Source organism: Enoplosus armatus, chromosome 18 (genome assembly GCF_043641665.1).
Source record: "Enoplosus armatus isolate fEnoArm2 chromosome 18, fEnoArm2.hap1, whole genome shotgun sequence".
Lineage (NCBI taxonomy): Eukaryota > Metazoa > Chordata > Actinopteri > Centrarchiformes > Enoplosidae > Enoplosus > Enoplosus armatus.
In genome coordinates, this window is record NC_092197.1 from 225,768 (window position 1) to 246,709 (window position 20,942).

General features: G+C 42.7%; 2 protein-coding genes across 2 annotated transcripts; one reads left to right on the top strand and one right to left on the bottom strand.

Moving 5' to 3' along the window:
* Positions 1-211: 211 nt before the first annotated feature.
* fer (fer (fps/fes related) tyrosine kinase) lies at positions 212-12,015 on the top strand. Its single transcript, XM_070924414.1, has 20 exons — positions 212-346; positions 1,442-1,610; positions 2,344-2,475; positions 2,594-2,767; positions 3,078-3,177; positions 3,421-3,604; positions 3,709-3,846; positions 4,229-4,348; positions 4,951-5,073; positions 5,156-5,357; positions 5,532-5,630; positions 5,820-6,026; positions 8,914-9,036; positions 9,417-9,473; positions 9,626-9,744; positions 10,289-10,383; positions 10,518-10,641; positions 10,764-10,918; positions 11,208-11,330; positions 11,826-12,015. The coding sequence occupies exons 2-20, from the start codon at positions 1,542-1,544 to the stop codon at positions 11,960-11,962; spliced, it is 2,481 nt and encodes an 826-aa protein (XP_070780515.1). The 5' UTR covers positions 212-346; positions 1,442-1,541; the 3' UTR covers positions 11,963-12,015.
* Positions 12,016-14,929: 2,914 nt separating this feature from the next.
* cdc26 (cell division cycle 26 homolog) lies at positions 14,930-20,926 on the bottom strand. The gene is made up of 3 exons (XM_070924462.1): positions 20,847-20,926; positions 17,145-17,247; positions 14,930-16,828 (listed from the first exon to the last, which is right to left on the bottom strand). The coding sequence occupies exons 2-3, from the start codon at positions 17,223-17,225 to the stop codon at positions 16,616-16,618; spliced, it is 294 nt and encodes a 97-aa protein (XP_070780563.1). The 5' UTR covers positions 17,226-17,247; positions 20,847-20,926; the 3' UTR covers positions 14,930-16,615.
* Positions 20,927-20,942: the final 16 nt, after the last annotated feature.

Consider the following 20,942-nt stretch of genomic DNA (forward strand, 5'->3'; position numbering starts at 1 on the left):
TCCCTTTAATCTTACAGACTCTCATTATTTGACTCCTGTTCTCATTCTTCTTCTACATTACATGTACACGTCTCTAAATGTTAAAGTTAAATAAATATGTCTGTTCTTGTTGTTTAATAAAGACACAATAAAGTACCCCCCCCCCATTTCCCCCTTTTCCGTTTCCCGCGGAAGCCCCTCCCTGTTAGCTGTTAGCTGCTTAGCTCCGTAGCCGGACGACAGGAGTAGTTGCCGGGGAAACGGAGGAGAAAATCACGGAGAAGAGGAGGAAATGAGCCCGGCGGAGGACAGCAGAGGACCGCGGTGACCGGACAGCGAGTCTGCCGCCGAAAAAAGCCCTTTAACGGTGCGTTAATACGGCTGTAAACGACCGAGGAGAAGTCGAAAAACATCGAACCTCCTCCCGACTCTCCCTCTCCTCCTCAGTCTGCTGTCTTCATCTTTTCTTTATTTACCGGGAGAAAATAGCAGAAAAAAACATGTTCAAGTAGAGAAAAAGTTTATTTATGTCCGTTTGTTTCATTTTTAGTTCGTTCAGGCTGGTTTTAATAAAGTTTTACAGCCATCATTAGCCAGTTAGCTTCAGTTTTCCTTTAGATCTAATGGGAATTTCAGATCTACCGTTATCCTGTTAGCCTGCTAGCTTCAGGTTTTCATTAGTTTTAATGAGAAGGAGCGGCTAGCGTTAGCCTAGCTTCCAGTTCTGACGGAATTTAAAGCGTTCAGAGACGTTCATGGGTTTGAAAAACAGTTCGTAAAAAGTGTATTTAAAATTTTCGCTGTTGTTCAAGGTTAAATAGTGTTTGAGTGTTATGGGAAGAAGTTTGAAATGTGTTTGGAAAGTTTTGAAAGTGGTTTGGGAAGAAGGGTGTTTTGACAGCGAGCGATAGTTCTGTTTGTAAGAGATTTAAAGTTGATTGAAGAAACATGGAGGAGATTTGAAGGTTTTTAAATGATCTCAGAAGTGGGTTTGATTAGGGCAGAAGATAATGATAATTTGCATAATTGATTAATCTTTCTCAGTATTTATTACAATATTTACTTTTTCAAACATTTCAAATACAATTGAAAGGGTTTTGCAAAATTGAACAGTTTGGAAATCAGTTTGAATGTGTTTGGAAAGTTTTTAAGTATTAGGGGAAGAAGTTTTGAGAAATTTGTGGATGGTTTGACAGAAGGTCTTTGAAAGTTTTGGGAAATGTTTGGGCGCCAGTGGAAGAGACATTCAGAGCCTTTTGTTAAGTACAAGTAGCACTACAACAATGTAGAAATACTGCAGTACAAGTAAACAAGCTGCATAATGTTACTTAACTGAGAGTACAAAGTATTATTAGGTTAACTTACCTAATATATTAAAATGTATGTTACATAATTATGAAGTTGTGTTTTAATGTTACACATCATCTCTGTCTTTATTCTAATAATATCTCTCTCTCCGCAGAGGACCATGCACTCATTCCTCGCTCGCCCCTGCCGTTAGAAAGTGTGTGTGTGTGTGTGTGTGTGTGTGTGTGTGTGTGTGTGTCAGAGTGTGATCCAGGATGGGGTTCGGTCGGGATCTGCGGAATTCCCACGAGGGGTTACTGAAGCTGCAGGACTGGGAGTTAAAGGTACAACTCTCTACTCAATATTTGGTTTTAATGCATTTATGAGAAATATTATTGTTATTATTCCAACTGAAATTAAATGTATTGTTTTGTCTGGTACAGCAACACATCTGTTCTGTTAATCACTTTCTGTGTGACACCACAAGGCCTAAAGTTACATTTTCCATTGTTTTTAGAACACTGTCAGATGGAAATGGTGGAGATCAAATCTTGCATAAAGCAATAATGTCAACGTTGTATTATAGGCGGAGAAGCCGGTCACACTGAGCCAATCAGCAGCCTGTTACACAACACAGACATTGACATTATGCTGACATTATGACTGCAAAAAGGGATTAAATGTGGTTTCAGTTTGACTTAAATGATAGTAACGTACAAACTGACAGTGTGTTGTGTGTCTCTGGTAGTGATGAACCTGCAGTGAATTATCAGCAGCAAACAGCAGACAGACACAGAATAAAAATGTTAAATATTTGATGTGAAAACTAAAGAAGCTTTAAAAGGAGATTTCTCTGTGAAAATAATGTTAAAGGACAAACAGTGTTGAGAGGAATAAAAATAAAGTAAACATGAGAACATGATTGTGCACGGCTGAAGGCCAGTACACTAATGTGGGTGTTCAGTGCAACTGTGACATCCCTGGTTTGAGTCCGGACCTTCTCTGTCCCCTCACTTCCTGTCAGCTCTCTACGCTTTCTAATAAAAACTATATAAACACGTATTTGTCGCCCTCTAGCTGCTGGAGACGGTGAAGCGCTTCATGACGCTGCGAGTGAAGAGCGATAAAGAGTACGCTGCCCTGCTGCTCAGCATGACTCAGCAGACTGAGAAACAGGAAGCTGCTGATTACGTCAGCACCGTCAGCAAGGTGAGTGGACTCACCTGTCCATTCAGTCCTGATCTCTCTCTGTGTGTCAGACCTGGTCTCAGTGTGCCTCTCTCTGGGTGTCAGACCTGGTCTCAGTGTGTCTCTCTCTCTGTGTCAGTCGTGGTCTCAGGTGATCCGTCAGACGGAAGCGTTGGGTCGAGTCATGAGGAGTCATGCTGATGATCTGAACTCTGGTCCTCTGCACCGCCTGGCAACGCTGATCCGAGACAAGCAACAGGTGAAGAAGAGCTACCAGAGTCTTCACCAGCAGCTGGAGAGCCACAACCACAAGGTCTGCTTGGAAATACAAGGGGGTGGGGGTCTCACAGGTTTCACCTTACTGTGTTATTAAGGATTTCATCCAAATGTAGTGTTTTCATGAGTTTTTGTTCTTTTCTGTCTGGATCTCAGTGAGTTCACTACTGAAGGTGTGATGATGTCACACACACTAATGTTAAAATCTGAAAGGTATGAAAAGAGTATAAAACCATGAAAGGTGTGAAAAACCTGAACTAACATGATAAAGTTCTGAGGGCGGAGACTCGTTTAAAGTCCTGTATTCATTTCTTTCAATAACCCTGTTGTTGTTTTGTTGTTCCCAGGTAACCAGGAGTGACCTGGACAAGCTGAAGGCAACGTATCGTCAGCTGAGCCGCGATGCTAACAACGCCAAAGAGAAATACAGAGAGGCTCTGGCTAAAGGTTTCTACTCTTTGTTCTTCAGGTTGTTTTTGGATGGCTGGTTCACAAAACCTTAAAACTTATTTAAATAATTTGAAAGTTTATTAAAGTTAAAATTTGAATGTTTCAGAAGGTGAAGATGAAGGTTGATTTGTTGAAAGTTTGTTGATTTCTTCTGGAAAAGCCTTGGTTTTTGAAAATAATTAAATGTTATTGAAAGGTTTGGAATCCCAACCCCCTCCCCTCCCTCTCATCCAATCACAGGGCGGGAGGCGGAGCGTGCCCGGGAGCGTTATGACAAGGCGACGGCGAAGCTCCACAACCTTCACAACCAGTACGTTTTGGCGGTGTGCGGCGCTCGCACGCAGCAGGACGAACACCGACGCCATGCTGCACCTGCACTGCTCGACGCTCTGCAGAGGATGCAGGAGGACATGACGCTCGCCCTGTGAGTCACATGACATGCTAACTGACACGTTCACTGACAGGCTGACACACAAATGACCTTATTGGCTGATATATCTTTGTGTATTGTTATGTGTATTACTGCAGTAAAAGTATCCTGGAGGAGTACTGTGAGATCAGCAGTTTGTTGACGGAGGAGATAGTTAAGGTTCATCAGGAGATTTCAGCATCTGTTGAGCAGATTGACCCGCTGGCAGAGTACCAACACTTCATCGACGCCTACAGGTTTGGAAAAAAACACTGATCACATGTCACTCTTACTGTGGTTACCGCGGAAACGGCATATCTCTGTCTCTATACTGGTTACCGTGGTAACAGCATGTCTGTGTCTGTCTCTCTTAACAATGTGTCTGTCTCCTGGTTACCGCGTTAACAGCGTATCTGTATCTGTCTCATTGTTACAGTAATAACAGTGTATCTCTCTCTCTCTCTCTCTCTCCTGGTTACTGTGGTAACAACGTGTCTGTGTCTCTCCTGGTTACCTTGGTAACAGCATGTCTGTGTCTGTCTCCTGGTTACCGCGATAACAGCATATGAAGAAGAAATCTCTCTCGCTCTCTCCTCCTCTCTCCTGGTTGCCGTGGTAATGGCATCTGTCCCCTCTCAGGTCTCCGGAGACTCCTGAGGCCAACGTTGAGTTTGACGCATCTCTATTGGAGGAGACAGACAACCTGCCGGCCAATGAGATCCTCTGGAACACGCTGACTGCCGACAGCCTGCAGGCCATGTGAGCTACTACAAAATAAAACTGTCACCACACTGTTTACTGCAGCCTGGAATATTTCTTAAGTTTGAAATTGTTTTGGAAACTTTTTTATACTTGGCAGAACATTTTAAAACTTTATAAAACAGAAATTTCTACTATTAAAAGACTTCTAAACAGAACAAAGTTTTCCAGAACTTTCCAGTCTCTCATTTTAAAATCCGGTTTAATGTTTTATTCTAATATTTTGCTAATTGTTCAACCAGTTTTGTTTGTTCTTTGTTGTTAAACTTGTGTTAAATTAGTTAATAAGGTGAACGTTTCTTCAGTGTCTTTGTAACTGTTGTGGCTTAAAACATTATCTTCTCTGTTCTTCCTCTTTACTTTGACATACTTGACATGAAATTTCAAAACACATAAGCCCAAGCTTAAGTTGTAAATTTTCCAGAACTTTCTGTCACTAAGTTTTCTTGTCTTTTATTATCTTTATTTTACTGTAAATGTTTAGTTCGAAGTGTGTTCTTTTTATGTGTTTAAATACATTTTCTGTATTTTTGTGATTGTTGTAGAGTTTCATACATTGTCTGTGTTTGTTTATTTATTTGTGTGTTTGTTTGTTTTTCCAGGTTGTCATCGGCGACTGAGGAGCTGGCGCTGACTCAGCAGAATCTGCGGACGAAGGAGGCATTGGCTGACGACCTTGACACCAGAATCCAGACGAGTCAGCAGAGTGCGGAGAGGAAGAGCGAGTGAGTCAGAAAAGTCAAATAAAAGTAGAAGAAGAATCTGTTCCCTCTCTGTCTTGACTCTGTCTGTACCTCTCGCCCTCAGCTGTGTCCTGCTGCTTAGTCAGAAACTCTCTCTCCTCGAGCTTCATCACGCCGTGCAATCACTGCATGGCTCCGAGGCCCGCCTCGCCTCCCAAAAGGCCCTGCTGGATGCCAAGATGGCCGCTGCCACCGCCTCTCCGCCCCCACCACCTCCTCCCCCCGTGCTGCCATATGAGGACGACGCCCGCTCCATTGGATCGACTGTAAATATTTAGTTATCTGATCTGAGGTCTGAGCTACAGCACACAACTGGCAGGAAGAGCTGCCCTTTCAAAATACAGGCACTATTTCCATACAAAGCTCTCTTCTCAGGCTGTAAACCTTGAACAGTCAAAAAGCTGTATGATGGATGGTGTGTTTTCTGTGTGTGTCTTCAGGATAAAACGAAGGAGAGGAGCTCTCGGTTTGACACTCTGCGTCACTCTCTGGCTGGGATGATTCGGTCTCCTAAAGCAATGCTGGGCTCCTCCACATCGGTGACATTCATCATCATCATTTCTCTCCTGCCTGTCTCACCTCTCACCTGCCTGTCTCACCTCTCACCTGTCTACATTGTTAGATGCGTTGGTAGTTGCGCTGTTGATGCGTTGATAGTTGAATTGTAGATGCGTTGATAGTTACCAAGTTTGTTTGTAATGTGTGTCTTCCTGTGTTGCTCCCTGCAGCAGTTCTTTGATGTGATCCCAACCTCAGAGCGCCCCCTGGCGGAGCAGGAGTGGTATCATGGCGCCATCCCCCGCACAGAGGCTCAGGAGTTACTACGGCAACAAGGAGACTTTCTGGTGAGGGAGAGTCATGGTAAACCAGGCGAGTACGTCCTGTCTGTGTTTTCTGACGAGCAGAGACGACACTTCATCATCCAGTATGCCGACGTAAGTATACACACATACATATATATACACGTGTGTGTGTGTATATATATATATATATATATATATATATATATATATATACATACTCGCATGTACACACATATATTACATTAGATTGGGTGATTGGGTACAATCCAATATCAGTATCGGGTGCCATATGCACCTAGCAGTGGCGTTACAGTGTTGAGAGGAGAAGAGAAGACAGGGTTGCGTCTTTCAGGGTTTTCACTACCATTGTAACACGCAGCGCTTTAGCCAAATGAAATGGGGGGAAAAACTACGCTGAGAGCTCTCATAATAAGGAATTATGTCCTTATGCAGCATGATGGAAAAAGCTGAAGCTGAAGAAAATATGCTTGAGTCTGGGTTTGAACTGAACCAACGTTATGTTATACTGTGGACAACGCTGAGCAAACAACAAGTGCCTGAAGCGATTACAAAAAAGAAATAAAGATACATAAATGACGAAAACAGATAAAACAACAATATCAATAATATAATAATATAACCATATTAGGCTATTAATGTTTAGATAAACAGCTAACAGCTGGTTTTTGCTATACATCACTGTTGCGCATGCAGACGTAAATACACCCACACGCCTGTGTTCTACAAGTCACACGTGCTCACACACGGGCATCTGCATGACTTAGTTGTACGAATCACACACAGATGCACATACATACACACATGTGGGACTTTAATGAAATAATCACACAAGTGTATGTTTGTGCATTTTGTCCTCTGTGACTCTTCACACCCATAACACATATACACACGTATATATACACGCACAAATATGTATATATAATGGAGTATATATTGTAGGTTAATATATATACACTGCTCAAAAAGAATTAAAGGAACACTTTGAAAACACATCAGATCTCAATGGGAAAAAAATCATGCTGGATATCTATACTGATATGGACTGTGTATTGTGTTAGGAACGAAAGGATGCCACATCGTTTGATGGAAATGAAAATTATCAACCTACAGAGGGCTGAATTCAAAGACACCCCGAAAATCGAAGTGAAAAAATGATGCGGCAGGCTAGTCCATTTTGCTGAAATTCCATTGCAGCAACTCAAAATGGTACTCAGTACTGTGTATTGCCCCCACGTGCTTGTAAGCGTGCCTGACAACGTCGGGGCATGCTCCTAATGAGACGACGGATGGTGTCCTGGGGTATCTCCTCCCAGATCTGGACCAGCGCATCACTGAGCTCCTGGACAGTCTGAGGTATTCTATTGGATTCAGGTCAGGCGAGCGTGGGGGCCAGTAAATGGTATCAATTCCTTCATCCTCCAGGAACGGCCTGCATACTCTCACCACATGAGGCCGGGCATTGTCGTGCACCAGGAGGAACCCAGGACCCACTGCACCAGCGTAGGGTCTGACAATGGCTCCAAGGATTTCATCCCGATACCTAATGGCAGTCATTGTGCCGTTGTCTAACCTGTACAGGTCTGTGCGTCCCTCCATGGATATGCCTCCCCAGACCATCACTGAGCCACCACCAAACCGGTCACGCTGAGCGATGTTATAGGCAGCATAACATTCTCCGCGGCTTCTCCAGACCCTTTCACGTCTCTCACATGTGCTCAGGGTGAACCTGCTCTCATCTGTGAAAAGCACAGGGCGCCAGTGGCGGACCTGCCAATTCTATGGCAAATGCCAATCGAGCTCCACGGTGCCGGGCAGTGAGCACAGGGCCAACTAGAGGACATCGGGCCCTCAGGCCACCCTCATGAAGTCTGTTTCTGATTGTTTGGTCAGAGACATTCACACCAGTGGCCTGCTGGAGGTCATTTTGTAGGGCTCTGGCAGTGCTCATCCTGTTCCTCCTTGCACAAAGGAGCAGATACCGGTCCTGCTGATGGGTTAAGGACCTTCTACGGCCCTGTCCAGCTCTCCTGGAGTAACTGCCTGTCTCCTGGAATCTCCTCCATGCTCTTGAGACTGTGCTGGGAGACACAGCAAACCTTCTGGCAATGGCACGTATTGATGTGCCATCCTGGAGGAGCTGGACTGCCTGTGCGACCTCTGTAGGGTCCAGGTATCGCCTCATGCTACCAGTAGTGACACTGACCCTAGCCAAATGCAAAACTAGTGAAAAACAGTCAGAAAAGATGAGGAGGGAAAAAATGTCAGTGGCCTCCACCTGGAAAACCATTCCTGTTTTGGGGGTCGTCTCATTGTTGCCCCTCTAGTGCACCTGTTGTTAATTTCATTAACACCAAAGCAGCTGAAACTGATTAACAACCCCCTCTGCTACTTAACTGTGACCAGATCAATATCTCAGCAGTTTAATTAACTTGATGCTATACTCTGATTAAAAAGTGTTCCTTTAATTTTTTTGGAGCAGTGTATATATATAGAATGGAGTATGGTGTGATTTTGCTGTTATATATTTATATTATATATATATAAACAGTGGTGTCCAAAAGTCTGAGACCACATTGAAAATCTCAGATATTTTCACGTAAACCTTGAAATAATCACAGAGTTTGAGGATTCAGAAACATTTATTTACTGATTTCTGGCGGTAACAGAAGGGTGTATGTAAGGAGACGAAGAGGAGAGAGAATGATAAATGGTCTTCACTTATGTAACGCTTTTCAACCTTAATGGTTCCCAAAGCGCTTTACAGATCAGGTTTCATTCACATATTCACACACACATTCACACGCCGATGGTGACCGAGCTGTCATGCAAGGTGTTGGCCTCCATCAGGAGCAACTTAGGGTTCAGTGTCTTGCTCAAGGACACTTCGACGTTACAGGGGGAGCCAAGAACTGACATTGCAGTGTCAAATCATGCTGAGATAACATGGCATCATCAACAACATCATATCTCTCTCTCTCTCTCTCTCTCTCTCTGATAGAGTCAGTACCGTTTTGAAGGGACGGGCTTCTCCACCATCCCTCAGCTCATCGAGCATCATTTCTCCACCAAACAGGTCATCACCAAGAAGTCTGGAGTCGTGCTGCTCAACCCTGTTGTCAAGGCAACCACAGCTATATATATCTATACACGTATATATAAGTACATGTACATATTACTAAGGATGGGACTTTATTGATCAGGGACAATTCGCAATACATTTATAGCACCAGATCAACTCATTTCCATCAGTATGTCTTGGCTGACTCAAAGATAAAACATTTGACTTTGAAAACATCAATCCGAACCAGAAATACTTCATTGATCTCCAGGGGTAAATTAGACAAAAGACAATTATTACCAACCAATCAGACACTATTCATCTCTTTAAGTCATCACTACATATCATGTATATAAAATTACGTTTCCATATAGCTTACACACACACATGCATATATATGTATATGTGTGTGTATATATGTGAGTTTGTTTTTCACTCTGCAGGATAAGAAATGGATCCTGAACCATGAGGACGTGGTGCTGGGGGAGCTGCTGGGAAAGGTGATCTCACTTCCTGTTTCCTCCCTTCATCAGTGACTCCACTGTTTCTGTGAAGTTTTAATTTCAGTTTGGAACATTTTTAACAGTGCTTCCACCTTGTGTCTCTCTCTGCCTCCATGTCCCATCATGCCCCGCTGGTTGATGTTTGCCAGGGTAACTTTGGCGAGGTGTTTAAAGGGACGCTGCAGCGCGACAAAACACCGGTCGCCGTCAAAACGTGTAAAGAAGATTTACCTCCAGAGCTGAAGATCAGGTTCCTGTCTGAGGCCAGGTCAGCATCAATCCATCAATCAATCAATCAATCAAAAAGAGAAAAATAAAGCTCATCAACAACAGGAAGACCAGGTTCCTGTCAGATGCCAGGTCAGATTTATTTAAATAAACAAAAATAATAAAAGTGAAGAAGTGACAAAATGTTTTTATCAATGAAGTAAAAAAATAAAAGCCCATCAAAGAACAACAGGAAGGAAAATCTGGTAATTTTTTAAAACTTAAAAAAACAAAACAAAACATTAAGTTGTACAAAAAGTCCAAGCAGGAGTGACCTACAAAATAAATACAAGACAAACATACAAACACACAAATAACATGAATAATGTCAAATATATAATAAATACCAAACTATAGATTTCAGATTTCTCAAATGTATTCGTAAAGCGATACAATTCAAATACTTGAATTCTTTGTTTTACATGAAAAAAAAATCAAAAAACATTTTTGTTGACCAAACGTCTGTCAGTCCGTCCGTCAGTCAGTCAGTCCATCAGTCTGTGATTGGCTGGTGTCTCATGCTGCCTGTCTGTGATTGGCTGTAGGATCCTGAAGCAGTACGACCACCCTAACATTGTGAAGCTGATTGGTGTTTGTACGCAGCGACAGCCGATCTACATCGTCATGGAGCTGGTTCCTGGTGGGTGGAGCTTATTCGCTGCTGACGCTTCAGTTACTTTCAGTTTGTCTTGCGTTGTTTTTTTATTCAGTCAGTTTCCAACAGCTGTGTCTTAACTGTGCTGGGTTTGTGTGACCCCTCGCTGTGTCTGTCAGGTGGAGACTTCCTGTCCTTTCTGAGGAAGAAGAAGGACGAGTTAAAGACGAAGCAGCTTGTTCGTTTCTCTGTCGATGCTGCTGCCGGCATGGCGTATCTGGAGAGTAAGAACTGTATCCACAGGTAAATAATTCCTAGCTGTTTCACTGTAAACAACCAGAGCATTGCGGTGTACACGTTTACATAAACAGTCTGAGAAGGCTTCAGGATTAACCTGTCTGCCTCTCCCCCTGTCTGTCTCTCAGGGACCTGGCAGCGAGGAACTGTCTGGTGGGAGAGGGCAGTGTGTTGAAGATCAGTGATTTTGGGATGAGTCGCCAGGAAGACGACGGTATTTATTCTTCATCTGGACTAAAACAGATTCCGATCAAATGGACCGCTCCAGAGGCTCTCAACTACGGTAACACCTGTCTTACACCTGTCTTACACCTGTCGTACACTTGTCTCACACTTGTCTCACACTTGTCTTACACCTGACACACAGGCTATAAATAACAACATATACAATATATAAACCTGTTAACTCTGCTGCTCTGTGATTCTTCATGTTATTGTTCATTCAGCATACATACATGATACATTGATTGGTGCATGATACATTCATACATGATACATGTACCGTACAACATAAAGCAAATTGTTTGATTGGCTCTGACTCTTGTTTTCCGCTCTGTGATTGGCTGCTGCAGGTCGTTACAGCTCAGAGAGTGATGTGTGGAGTTATGGGATCCTGCTGTGGGAGACCTTCAGTCTGGGGGTGTGTCCTTATCCTGGGATGACCAATCAGCAGGCCCGAGAGCAGGTGGAGAAAGGTAAAAACACGGTGTTAAAATAAATAATCACATGAATAAATAATGTAAATATTTAAATGAACCCACAATTTGTGAAATTAATTAATTAAGAAATCCTTAAAACTAATTATTATAAAAATGTTATTTCATCCTTCTTGCCTTCTTGTAATAATAATAACTTTATTAATTTATTTAAAATCATCTTTATTTCATAAATAGTTTAATTCACAAAATATTTTACACAATTCACAATTAATTAATATTTAAATATATGGGGTTCCATATTTACATAGACAATAGTGGTGTCTTTCTACTGATGTTAAATATCTGTCTCTCACGTGCCTCACCCGTCTCTCATCTGCCTCACCTGTCTGTCACCCGTCTCTCACCTGTCTCACCCGACTCTCACCTGTATCCCCCATCTCTCACCTGTCTGGCCAAACAAGTAACTGCACAACGCAAATATGTAACTATGGAAACATGACATTACCACCTCTCTCTCCTCGTGGTTTCCAGGTTACAGGATGGCATGTCCTCAGCGTTGCCCTGACGACGTGTACAAAGTGATGCAGCGTTGCTGGCAGTACAACCCCGAAGAACGACCCAAGTTCTCTGAGCTGCAGCGAGACCTGGCCGCCATGAAGAAGAAGTGATGACATCGTCACACACCTGGCCGCCATCAAGAAGTGATGACGTCATCACACACTTTGCCACCATCAAGAAGTGATGACATCATCACACACTTTGCCACCATCAAGAAGTGATGACATCATCAGACATCTCGCCGCCATCAAGAAGAAGTGATGACATCATCACACATTTTGCTGCCATCAAGAAGTGATGACATCATCACATACCTGGCCGCCATCAATTGATGACATCATCACACACTTTGCCATCATCAAGAAGTGATGACATCATCAGACATCTCGCTGCCATCAAGAAGTGATGACATCATCACACACTTTGCCACCATTAAGAAGAAGTAATGACATCATCACACACTTAGCCGCCTTCAAGAAGTGAGGACATCATCTCACAGCTCGCCGTCAAGTGATGACATCATCGGAAAGTTCAGTCACGCCCTCAGCAAAGAAGAGGTTTTTTTCATGTTTGTTTGGAGGTGGGCGTGGTCAGGGGGTGGGCGTGGTCAGCAGGTGCAGGTGATGCAGAGCTGACATGAAGTCTTTTCAGAAACAAGAGGTTGTATAAAGTACTAACGTTTTGGGGAAAAACACTAAAAACAGTTCAGCTTGGAGGTTTTTAGGATTTTTTTGAACGTGGCTGAAACGGATGTTGAAGTAATAACATCAGTACACACTGAACATCACTGTTAGCATAACAAAACACTACAAAGTGATACATTTAAAATCACAGAAATGCTAACCCTAACCCAAACACGGTGTAAACACGACCAAACACTACTGTCAGGCGCAAACGACGTAGCTAGCTATTTTAGCATCTGAAAACACATTCAAATGATCCGTTGACACTACAGAATAGCCAACACTGAAAAGTGTGAAAACCTGTTGGTCAAACAGCAAGTTAGCTAATGGAGCTAAGAGCTTAGCATGATTGTAGCGAGGGTTCTTGCTCACTAATAGTATGTTAAAATATGCAAATAACAAATTCAGATGTGGTCTGATTGCATTGTTCTGTGTGTATCAACACGTGTTTCACATATTAATGAAGAACTGATGACAGAACAGTTATTGGTTTAAACATCAGAAGCTCATTTCCATCAAATATCTTTCTTTGAAGAGAACTGACATGTTTCAGGGGTTTTCAGACGTTTTAATGTCCATATATAACATCTGACGATTTATAGAACTGTAGTTACATAAGTGAGTGCTGTTCACTTTTGACAGTGAACGTGACTTCAGTTTCCACCTTCAGCTGTTTGAACTGTTAGCTTAGCCAGAGACTCTTAACGGATTGTTACGACCTGCAAGGTCACATGACCAATGGACACAGACAGAGGCTATTTTTTGGTAGCCTTGCTAGCTTGTCTACTTGAAGTGTAGAAGGTGAAACAGTGAAGAACTGAAGCTGTAAATCAACCTTCTGCATAGGTTGATTTACAGCCTCACTCCTTTATTTATTTCTTCAGGTTTCATGACAGCTAACAGACATGCTAACAAATTAGCTTGTTAGCAGTACCTTGCAGGTAGTAGCGGTCTGTGGAGACTGAATGAGCCTCAAACACTAAAACTCCTTATTTGGATAATCAGCTTCACAGAGCGACCTCTTGTCCTCCTGAGCACAACAACAACAACAACAACAACTACTCAGATCACAGCTCCTGTTTACGTCCATTAGCTGACAGCTGTTTTCATGAAATCACAGAGAAACCGCTTGTGTGTGTCTTCCTCCTCATTGTGTATGTGATGTGTTGTGACCTTTTGACGCGAGCTGCTCTGACCTTTGTCATCAGGGAACCTTTAAAGTTGAGTCGGTGTGACTGAGCTTTAAATGAACTAATAATAACTGATTAACTACTAATAATCAAAAGCCTCAAACACAACTTCTGTAAATAGAATCATTTCTATTTATTTTGAGAAGCGTTTGTTGTTTAAAACACTATAAAATGTTAATAAGCTAAATATGGAAAGATCCGAACGATGTCAGCAGGTGACAGTCAGACATTAAGCCACGCACCCCGTCACACCACCTGTCACTGCGGTGACCATGGCAACAGCTTGAAGACTAAAGATTTCCACTGCTGAGGACCAATCAGCTGTTAACACTAACATCAACACTGTTTATTATTTCCACACCTTTACAGTGTTTTATTTTTATTTATGTTTTTATAATGTTTATTTCTTTTTACGTCAGAAACTAGACTAAAAATAAAAACATTTACAAACTGACATGAATCTGAAGGAGAAATTACCTTGTTCTGTGAAAACAGCCGTCAATCATCACATAGACCACGCCCACCCCAACCTTTGTTTTCTTTCTTGTTTTTTTTAAGGAAATGTTTTTGACCAATCAGTGATTTCAAGTAGTTTGTTGTCGGCTAAAAAATAACATCTCTTAAAGGTAAAAAAGAAAAAAAATGGGGGAAGTGAAAAGTTTTGCTTTGATAAATGTTTTCAGTTTATAAAAGTGAAACTTCTTCCAATCAAACACAATTAAATGAATTGCACTTCCTTGTATATTTCCTGGTTGTCATGGTAACTGAAATAATGTAGAACCTCTTGAAAATGTTTAAAAAATACAGTTTAATATAAATATGTGTGAACTACAAATAAGAAAAAAAACATGTATATGTGTAAATGAATCGTGAGTCCTGATTGGTCAGCATCACTTCCTGGACTGTGAGGGCGGAGCCTAAATGTTAGAGATGTCAGAGCTCCAGAGCGCCGCCTACTGTTACTGTAAATAAATTCAATATGTTGTTACAGTTTGTTTTTTCTTTTATTAAAATTCTTTTGGGGTTTTTACAGTATTCGTTCTTGAACACTAATTGTCTGTCTTTTATATTTGTTTAAACTCTATAAAAATGTTATCGTAGCATTTATTATGAAAATAAAACAAATCATATGAACAAATGGACAGTGTGACATAATTTCTGACATTTTCACTTTTGTTTGAAAAACATTAAACAAGCTGTAAAGCAGTTGAAACAGATTTATTTTTAGGATTTTCAATAAGTTTTATGACATTTTCAAGCCCAGTCAATTTTATTTATACAGACAAATATCACAAATAATTTTGTAACTTTTGGGGCTTCACAATCTGCACAGCACAGACTCCCTCTGGCCGCGATTCAGATAAAAACTCCCCCCAAAAACACTTGAAAATGGTGAAAAAACATTAAAAAATCAGCAAAAGCAACAGAGGATGGACAGACAGGAAGTAGATGTCCAGTTTACAGAATAAACCAAGATATTAAAATGTACTCAGTGAGTTATTTTACTAAATTAAAACTGTAAAAATGAATTCATTCACATGAATAATTTCCACTCTCTTTCTCACCTTTCCTGTCACTATCAACTAAAGGCTAAATGACCCAAAAAATAAATAATTCTGAGAGAAATATTCAGCTTGTTTTAAGCTGATAAATTATTAAAAATTTTGAACTGGGTTTAAACATTATTTTAATGGCATGTTTTCTTTCCCAAATAAAATATTTTTCATTTTTCCAATATTTAATTGATTGTTGATAAACACTTTAATACTGTTTTCATTTGTTGCAATTTCCGCTAAAAAGTTATTTTCTTAATGTCACAGCTAAAAAAAAAAAAGGATTAACTTCAACTGCAAAGTGTTAGCATGCTAATGTTAGCATGTAGCTCATGTGATTATGGAAGTAAATAGAAGATGAAATAGAGAAAACAATCCTCTTACAGAGAGTGGAACATTTAATTGGCATTAAAGGAACCACACTGAGCTGGTTCAGTTAAGTACATTTACAAGCTAACTTTGTGTCCTCGGGTTCTCAGATCACCAACTCCACCTTCTTGTCCAAATATGGTCACTTCTGGTTTCAAAAAAACAAGATGGCGACGGCTAAAATGGCAAACTTGAGGCTTCAAAGCGGTAGTCCACAAATCGTCACGTCATGCTGACAACAGCCACTTGTTTTATACAGTCTATGTCTGGACCCAGACAAGATGAATCCTCCATGCAGGCCAAAGTTAGTCAAAGAGTGCCACAAGGTTCTGTGCTTGGACCAATACCATTCACCTTATATATGCTTCCTTTAGGCAACATTATGAGGAAATACTTACATAAACTGTCATTGTTTCACAGATGATACCCAATTATATCTATAGATCAAGCCAGATGAAACCTATCAGTTGGCTAAACTTCAAGCATGCCTTAAGGACATAAAGACGTGGATGAGTTAAAAGCACAGTATGTAGTTTTCTGCCACTGGGGGTCTCTCAATCAAAACAATAACAGGCAACAGTGTTTCGAGATGTTGTGAATTAGCATGGGATCATGGGAGTTGTTGTCTTCACCACCCAGATGTGTTGACATGCAAACAGATGTTCAGGGTTAGGGTTAGGTTCAGGTTCCTCCTGGAACAAACTGAATCTCTAATGTTGATGTTTAGATAAACACAACAGTGATTTTATAGTGTTTCATTTTGAAAATCATCAGTCAAAAGGAGAAATGTCAGGAATTTTATTTTGCTCAATTTCTAGTGTTCAATATTCAACTCTTTTCAAGCTGCCGAGATTCATTTGTGGCGTTTGAATCAACTTTATTGGAGTTGTTGATTGTTCACGTTAAGAATTGTATGTTGTGTTCATGCAGAAAGATTCAAATAAACATTTTTATTCTTTTTTTTTTAATTAAAACTGTAAACTTCCAAATAAGGTTGGCAGTGTGGCTGGTTTGGGGTGGGGCTTGTAGCCAATTCGCTCGTTGATAAGCTCCGCCCTCGATGCTGCCGTGGAGGAAGAAGCTGAGGCAGAGGCCCCGCCCCCGATGATATCAACACTGATTACAGAAGCCCCGCCCACTCCACCTCCTGACTCCACCTCCTCCCGTTGACGCTTCCTCGCCTGGAAATAAATAATAATAATAATGAATGTGTTTCTCTGGAAAGTCAAAGGTTTTGCAGTGAAAACGATAACTGAGCAAGTAAAAACCTGTCTCCCTCTGCTGTTATTACTGATTAATTAATTATTGAATTGACTAATCTCTGTTTGACAGTTTGCCTTCTCCTCTCCTGGTGATTTCATCATGTAGGGTTAACCCTAACCCTAACCCTAACCCTAACCCTATCTACTAATGGGATGCCAACAGGTAAGGGCTAAAAGGTGATTAGTATTGACTGATGACTGTATTGATTTATGTGGACATTTAAGTGATCTGAACCTCCAGCTCCTTCTTGACGCTCTCGAATTCCTCTGTGTCGTCGATCTTCAGCTCCAGTCGAGTCGGTTTCCTCCTCAACATCTTCACTTTATATTGAGGAAACCTTCAAATGACAAAACACAGACACAAATATCCATTTTACAGAATTATTTTCATAATTATTAGAAAACAAACCGTCACTTGTAGTCTGAAATAAATCTAAACAAAGACTATTTGGATGTGATGCTTATTAGCATGTAGCTGCTGTTAACATGCTAACTGTGCCCTGGTGATCAGAAATCAGAAATCAGAAACTGTTTATTGCCAAGTAACATACATTACAAGGAATTTGCTGTGGTCTGAAGGTGCTATTGTTTTGATAACAAATAAGTAGAATATAAAAGCTAAAATAAGAATAAGAATAAAAATAAAAATAAGATAAGATAAATAACAACAGTGCAGTGACCAGAATAAAGTAAAGTGTCCAGATAAAGTGTCCAGTAGGGGGTGGGTGCGTAGTGGGGACAGGGGTGATGTACGTTAATATAACGTATAACTTGTGTTTGTGTTCTGGGGGGGGGGTGTCAGTGAGAGTTTGTCAGGTTGACTGCAGAGGGGAAAAAACTGTTTTTGTGGCGGGAGGTTTTGGTCCTGATGGACCGCAGCCTCCTGCCAGAGGGGAGGGGGTCGAACAGATGGTGTCCGGGGTGGGAGGGGTCGGCAGCGATCTTCCCTGCTCTCCTCAGGGTCCTGGAGGAGTACAGGTCCTGAAGAGATGGAAGGTTGCAGCCGATCACCCTCTCTGCAGAGCTGATGATACGCTGCAGTCTGCGTCTGTCCTTGGTGGAGGCAGCAGCGTACCAGACGGTGATGGAGGACATGAGGATGGACTCTATGATGGCAGTGTAGAAGTGAACCAGAATTTTTTGTGGCAGGTTAAACTTCCTCAGCTGCCTCAGGAAGTACATCCTCTGTTGGGCTTTCTTGATGAGGGAGCTGATGTTCAGCTCCCACCGGAGGTCCTGGCTGACGATGGAGCCCAGTAAACGGAAGGACTCCACAGTGTCCACTGGAGAGTCACACAGGGTGATGGGGGCGGGTGGGGCTGCGCTCTTCCTAAAGTCAACAACCATCTCCACTGTCTTTGAAGCGTTAAGCTCCAGGTTGTTGCTGTTGCACCAGGTCACCAGGTGGTCAATCTCCCACCTGTAGGCAGACTCATCCTCTCCAGAGATGAGTCCGATGAGGGTGGTGTCGTCCGCGAACTTCAGGAGCTTGACAGACTGGTGACTGGAGGTGCAGCTGTTGGTGTACAGGGAGAAGAGTAGAGGAGAAAGAACGCAGCCTTGAGGGGAGCCGGTGCTGATCGTCCGTGAGTCTGAGACGTGTTTCCCCAGCTTCACGTGCTGCTTCCTGTCAGACAGGAAATCTGTGATCCACCTGCAGGTGGGGTCAGGCACGTTCAGCTGGGAGAGCTTGTCCTGAAGAAGAGCCGGGACGATCGTGTTGAAGGCAGAGCTGAAGTCCACAAACAGGATCCAGGCATAGGATCCTGCAGAGTCCAGGTGCTGGAGGATGAAGTGTAGAGCCAGGTTGACGGCGTCGTCTACAGACCTGTTGGCTCTGTAGGCGAACTGCAGGGGGTCCAACAGAGAGTCTGTGATGGATTTGAGGTGGGACAGGACCAGGCGTTCAAATGATTTCATGACCACAGAGGTCAGGGCGACGGGTCTGTAGTCATTTAATCCTGTGGGCCCTGGTTTTTTGGGGACGGGGATGATGGTGGAGGCCTTGAAGCAGGCTGGCATGTGGCATGTCTCCAGTGAGGTGTTGAAGATGTCCGTGAACACCGGAGACAGCTGATCGGCGCAGCGCTTCAGGCAGGATGGGGAGATGGAGTCTGGTCCAGCAGCTTTACGCGGGTTTTGTCTCTTGAAGAGTCTGTTCACATCTCTTTCAAGGACAGACAGAGGTGTCGATGCTGGAGGAGTGGGGGGCACTGTGGGGGGCAGCTGTGGTGGTAGGAGGTGTGAGAGTTCAGCCCCAGGTGTGATGAGGGGGTTGGGGCTGTTGGGCTGGAGCTGGTGGGTGATGGTGTCAGGACTGTCCCATTGTCTTTCAAAGCGACAGTAGAAGTCGTTGAGGCTGTTGGCGAGGCGTCGGTCGTTAGCAGAGTTGGGGGCTCTTGGCTTGTAGTTGGTGATCTGCCTGAGCCCCCTCCACACAGAGGCAGAGTCGTTGGAGGAGAACTGGTCTTGTAGTCTCTGTAGAGTACAGTCGTTTAGCTTCCCTCACCGCCTTGCTAAACTTGTACTTGGCTTCCTTAAACTCCGCTCTGTTGCCACTCTTAAACACCTCTTCCTTTTCCAACCTCAGCTGTCGCAGTCTTGCTGTGAACCAGGGTTTGTCGTTGTTATAACTCACACTGGTCCGAGTTGGTACACAGCAGTCCTCACAGAAGCTGATATATGACGTCACAGCCTCTGTGTACTCATCCAGACTGTTGGTGGCAGTCCTGAAAACATCCCAGTCAGTACAGTCCAAACACACCTTCAGGTCCTCTGCAGCTTCACTGGTCCACTTCTTCGAAGTTCTCACAACAGGCTTAGAAAGTTTTAATTTCTGCCTGTATGCAGGAATCAGGTGGACCATGTCGTGGTCAGAGTGTCCCAGTGCAGCGCGGGTGACGACGTGAAAAGCGTTACTGACTGTGGTGTAACAGTGATCCAGAGTGTTCCCCTCCCTGGTGGGGCATTTAATAAACTGTTTGTATTTTGGGAGTTCATGTCTGATATAAACTAAAGTTATATAAGTTCTAGTAAATATCCTTTACTTTTATCGTAACTGTGTGTGGTTACATTATGTCTCGTTGGGAACTGATTTCAAAGTAGTTTCTGTTGGGTTGGGGGTTCGATCCCCACATCTCCCCGTCATGTCAAAGTGTCCTTGAGCAAGACACTGAACCCTAAGTTGCTTCCAATTGAGACCAGCACCTTGCAGGGCAGCTCGGTCACCATCGGTGCGTGAATGTGTGAGTGAATGGGTGAATATGAGCTGATGTGTGAAGCCCTTTGGGAACCGTTAAGGTTGAAAAGCGCAATATAAGCGGGACCATTTACCATTTAAATTACGGTGAATTTACATACATGTTCTATGTAGGTGATACTTCCAGTGGCTAAAATCTGCCCAATCTTTCCTCAGTTATAGCAGTTATGATGGACAAACGTAGACCATTCTGAAAAGAAGATTTATTGTTTTGGGAAAATCCACTTTGTATGACCTCGAGCCTTGAAACCCTAAAAAGTATCAATTCATTGGTTCAAGTTTGTTTTTCTATTTCTATTTGTCACATTTGTGAGATTAAATATTAATATTAAGTCCGAAGGAGGTCCGCAACCTCCAGATATATGTAACAGGAAGTCAATATCTCTGTGAGTGTGTAACGACCTATTACCTCGACTCCCCTCTCCTCCTAAAGCATCTCTGGTGGGAGGGAAGGAGCCAAGGAGAGGAGGCGAGGTAAGGAATCGAGGATGTACAAACTGCGACACGAGAAGAGGCTCTAGGGTCCCACTCAGTCTGAACGGTAAAGAGAAGCTAAGCTAACCGGCTAACGTCTGTTCGAACATCTACAAACACTGAATTTACCGGAAACAGACAAACGCCCCGTCCTCCACTTTAAACGACAGTTTCATCTGTTCCAATAAACGCGTGTAAAGTTACCTGAGAAGTGTGTTGTTGCGGTATTTTCCCGGGGTTTCTCTCCTCTTGTTGTTGTTTACTGCCGCTCTGTCTACCGGAAGAACAACCTGTGACCCG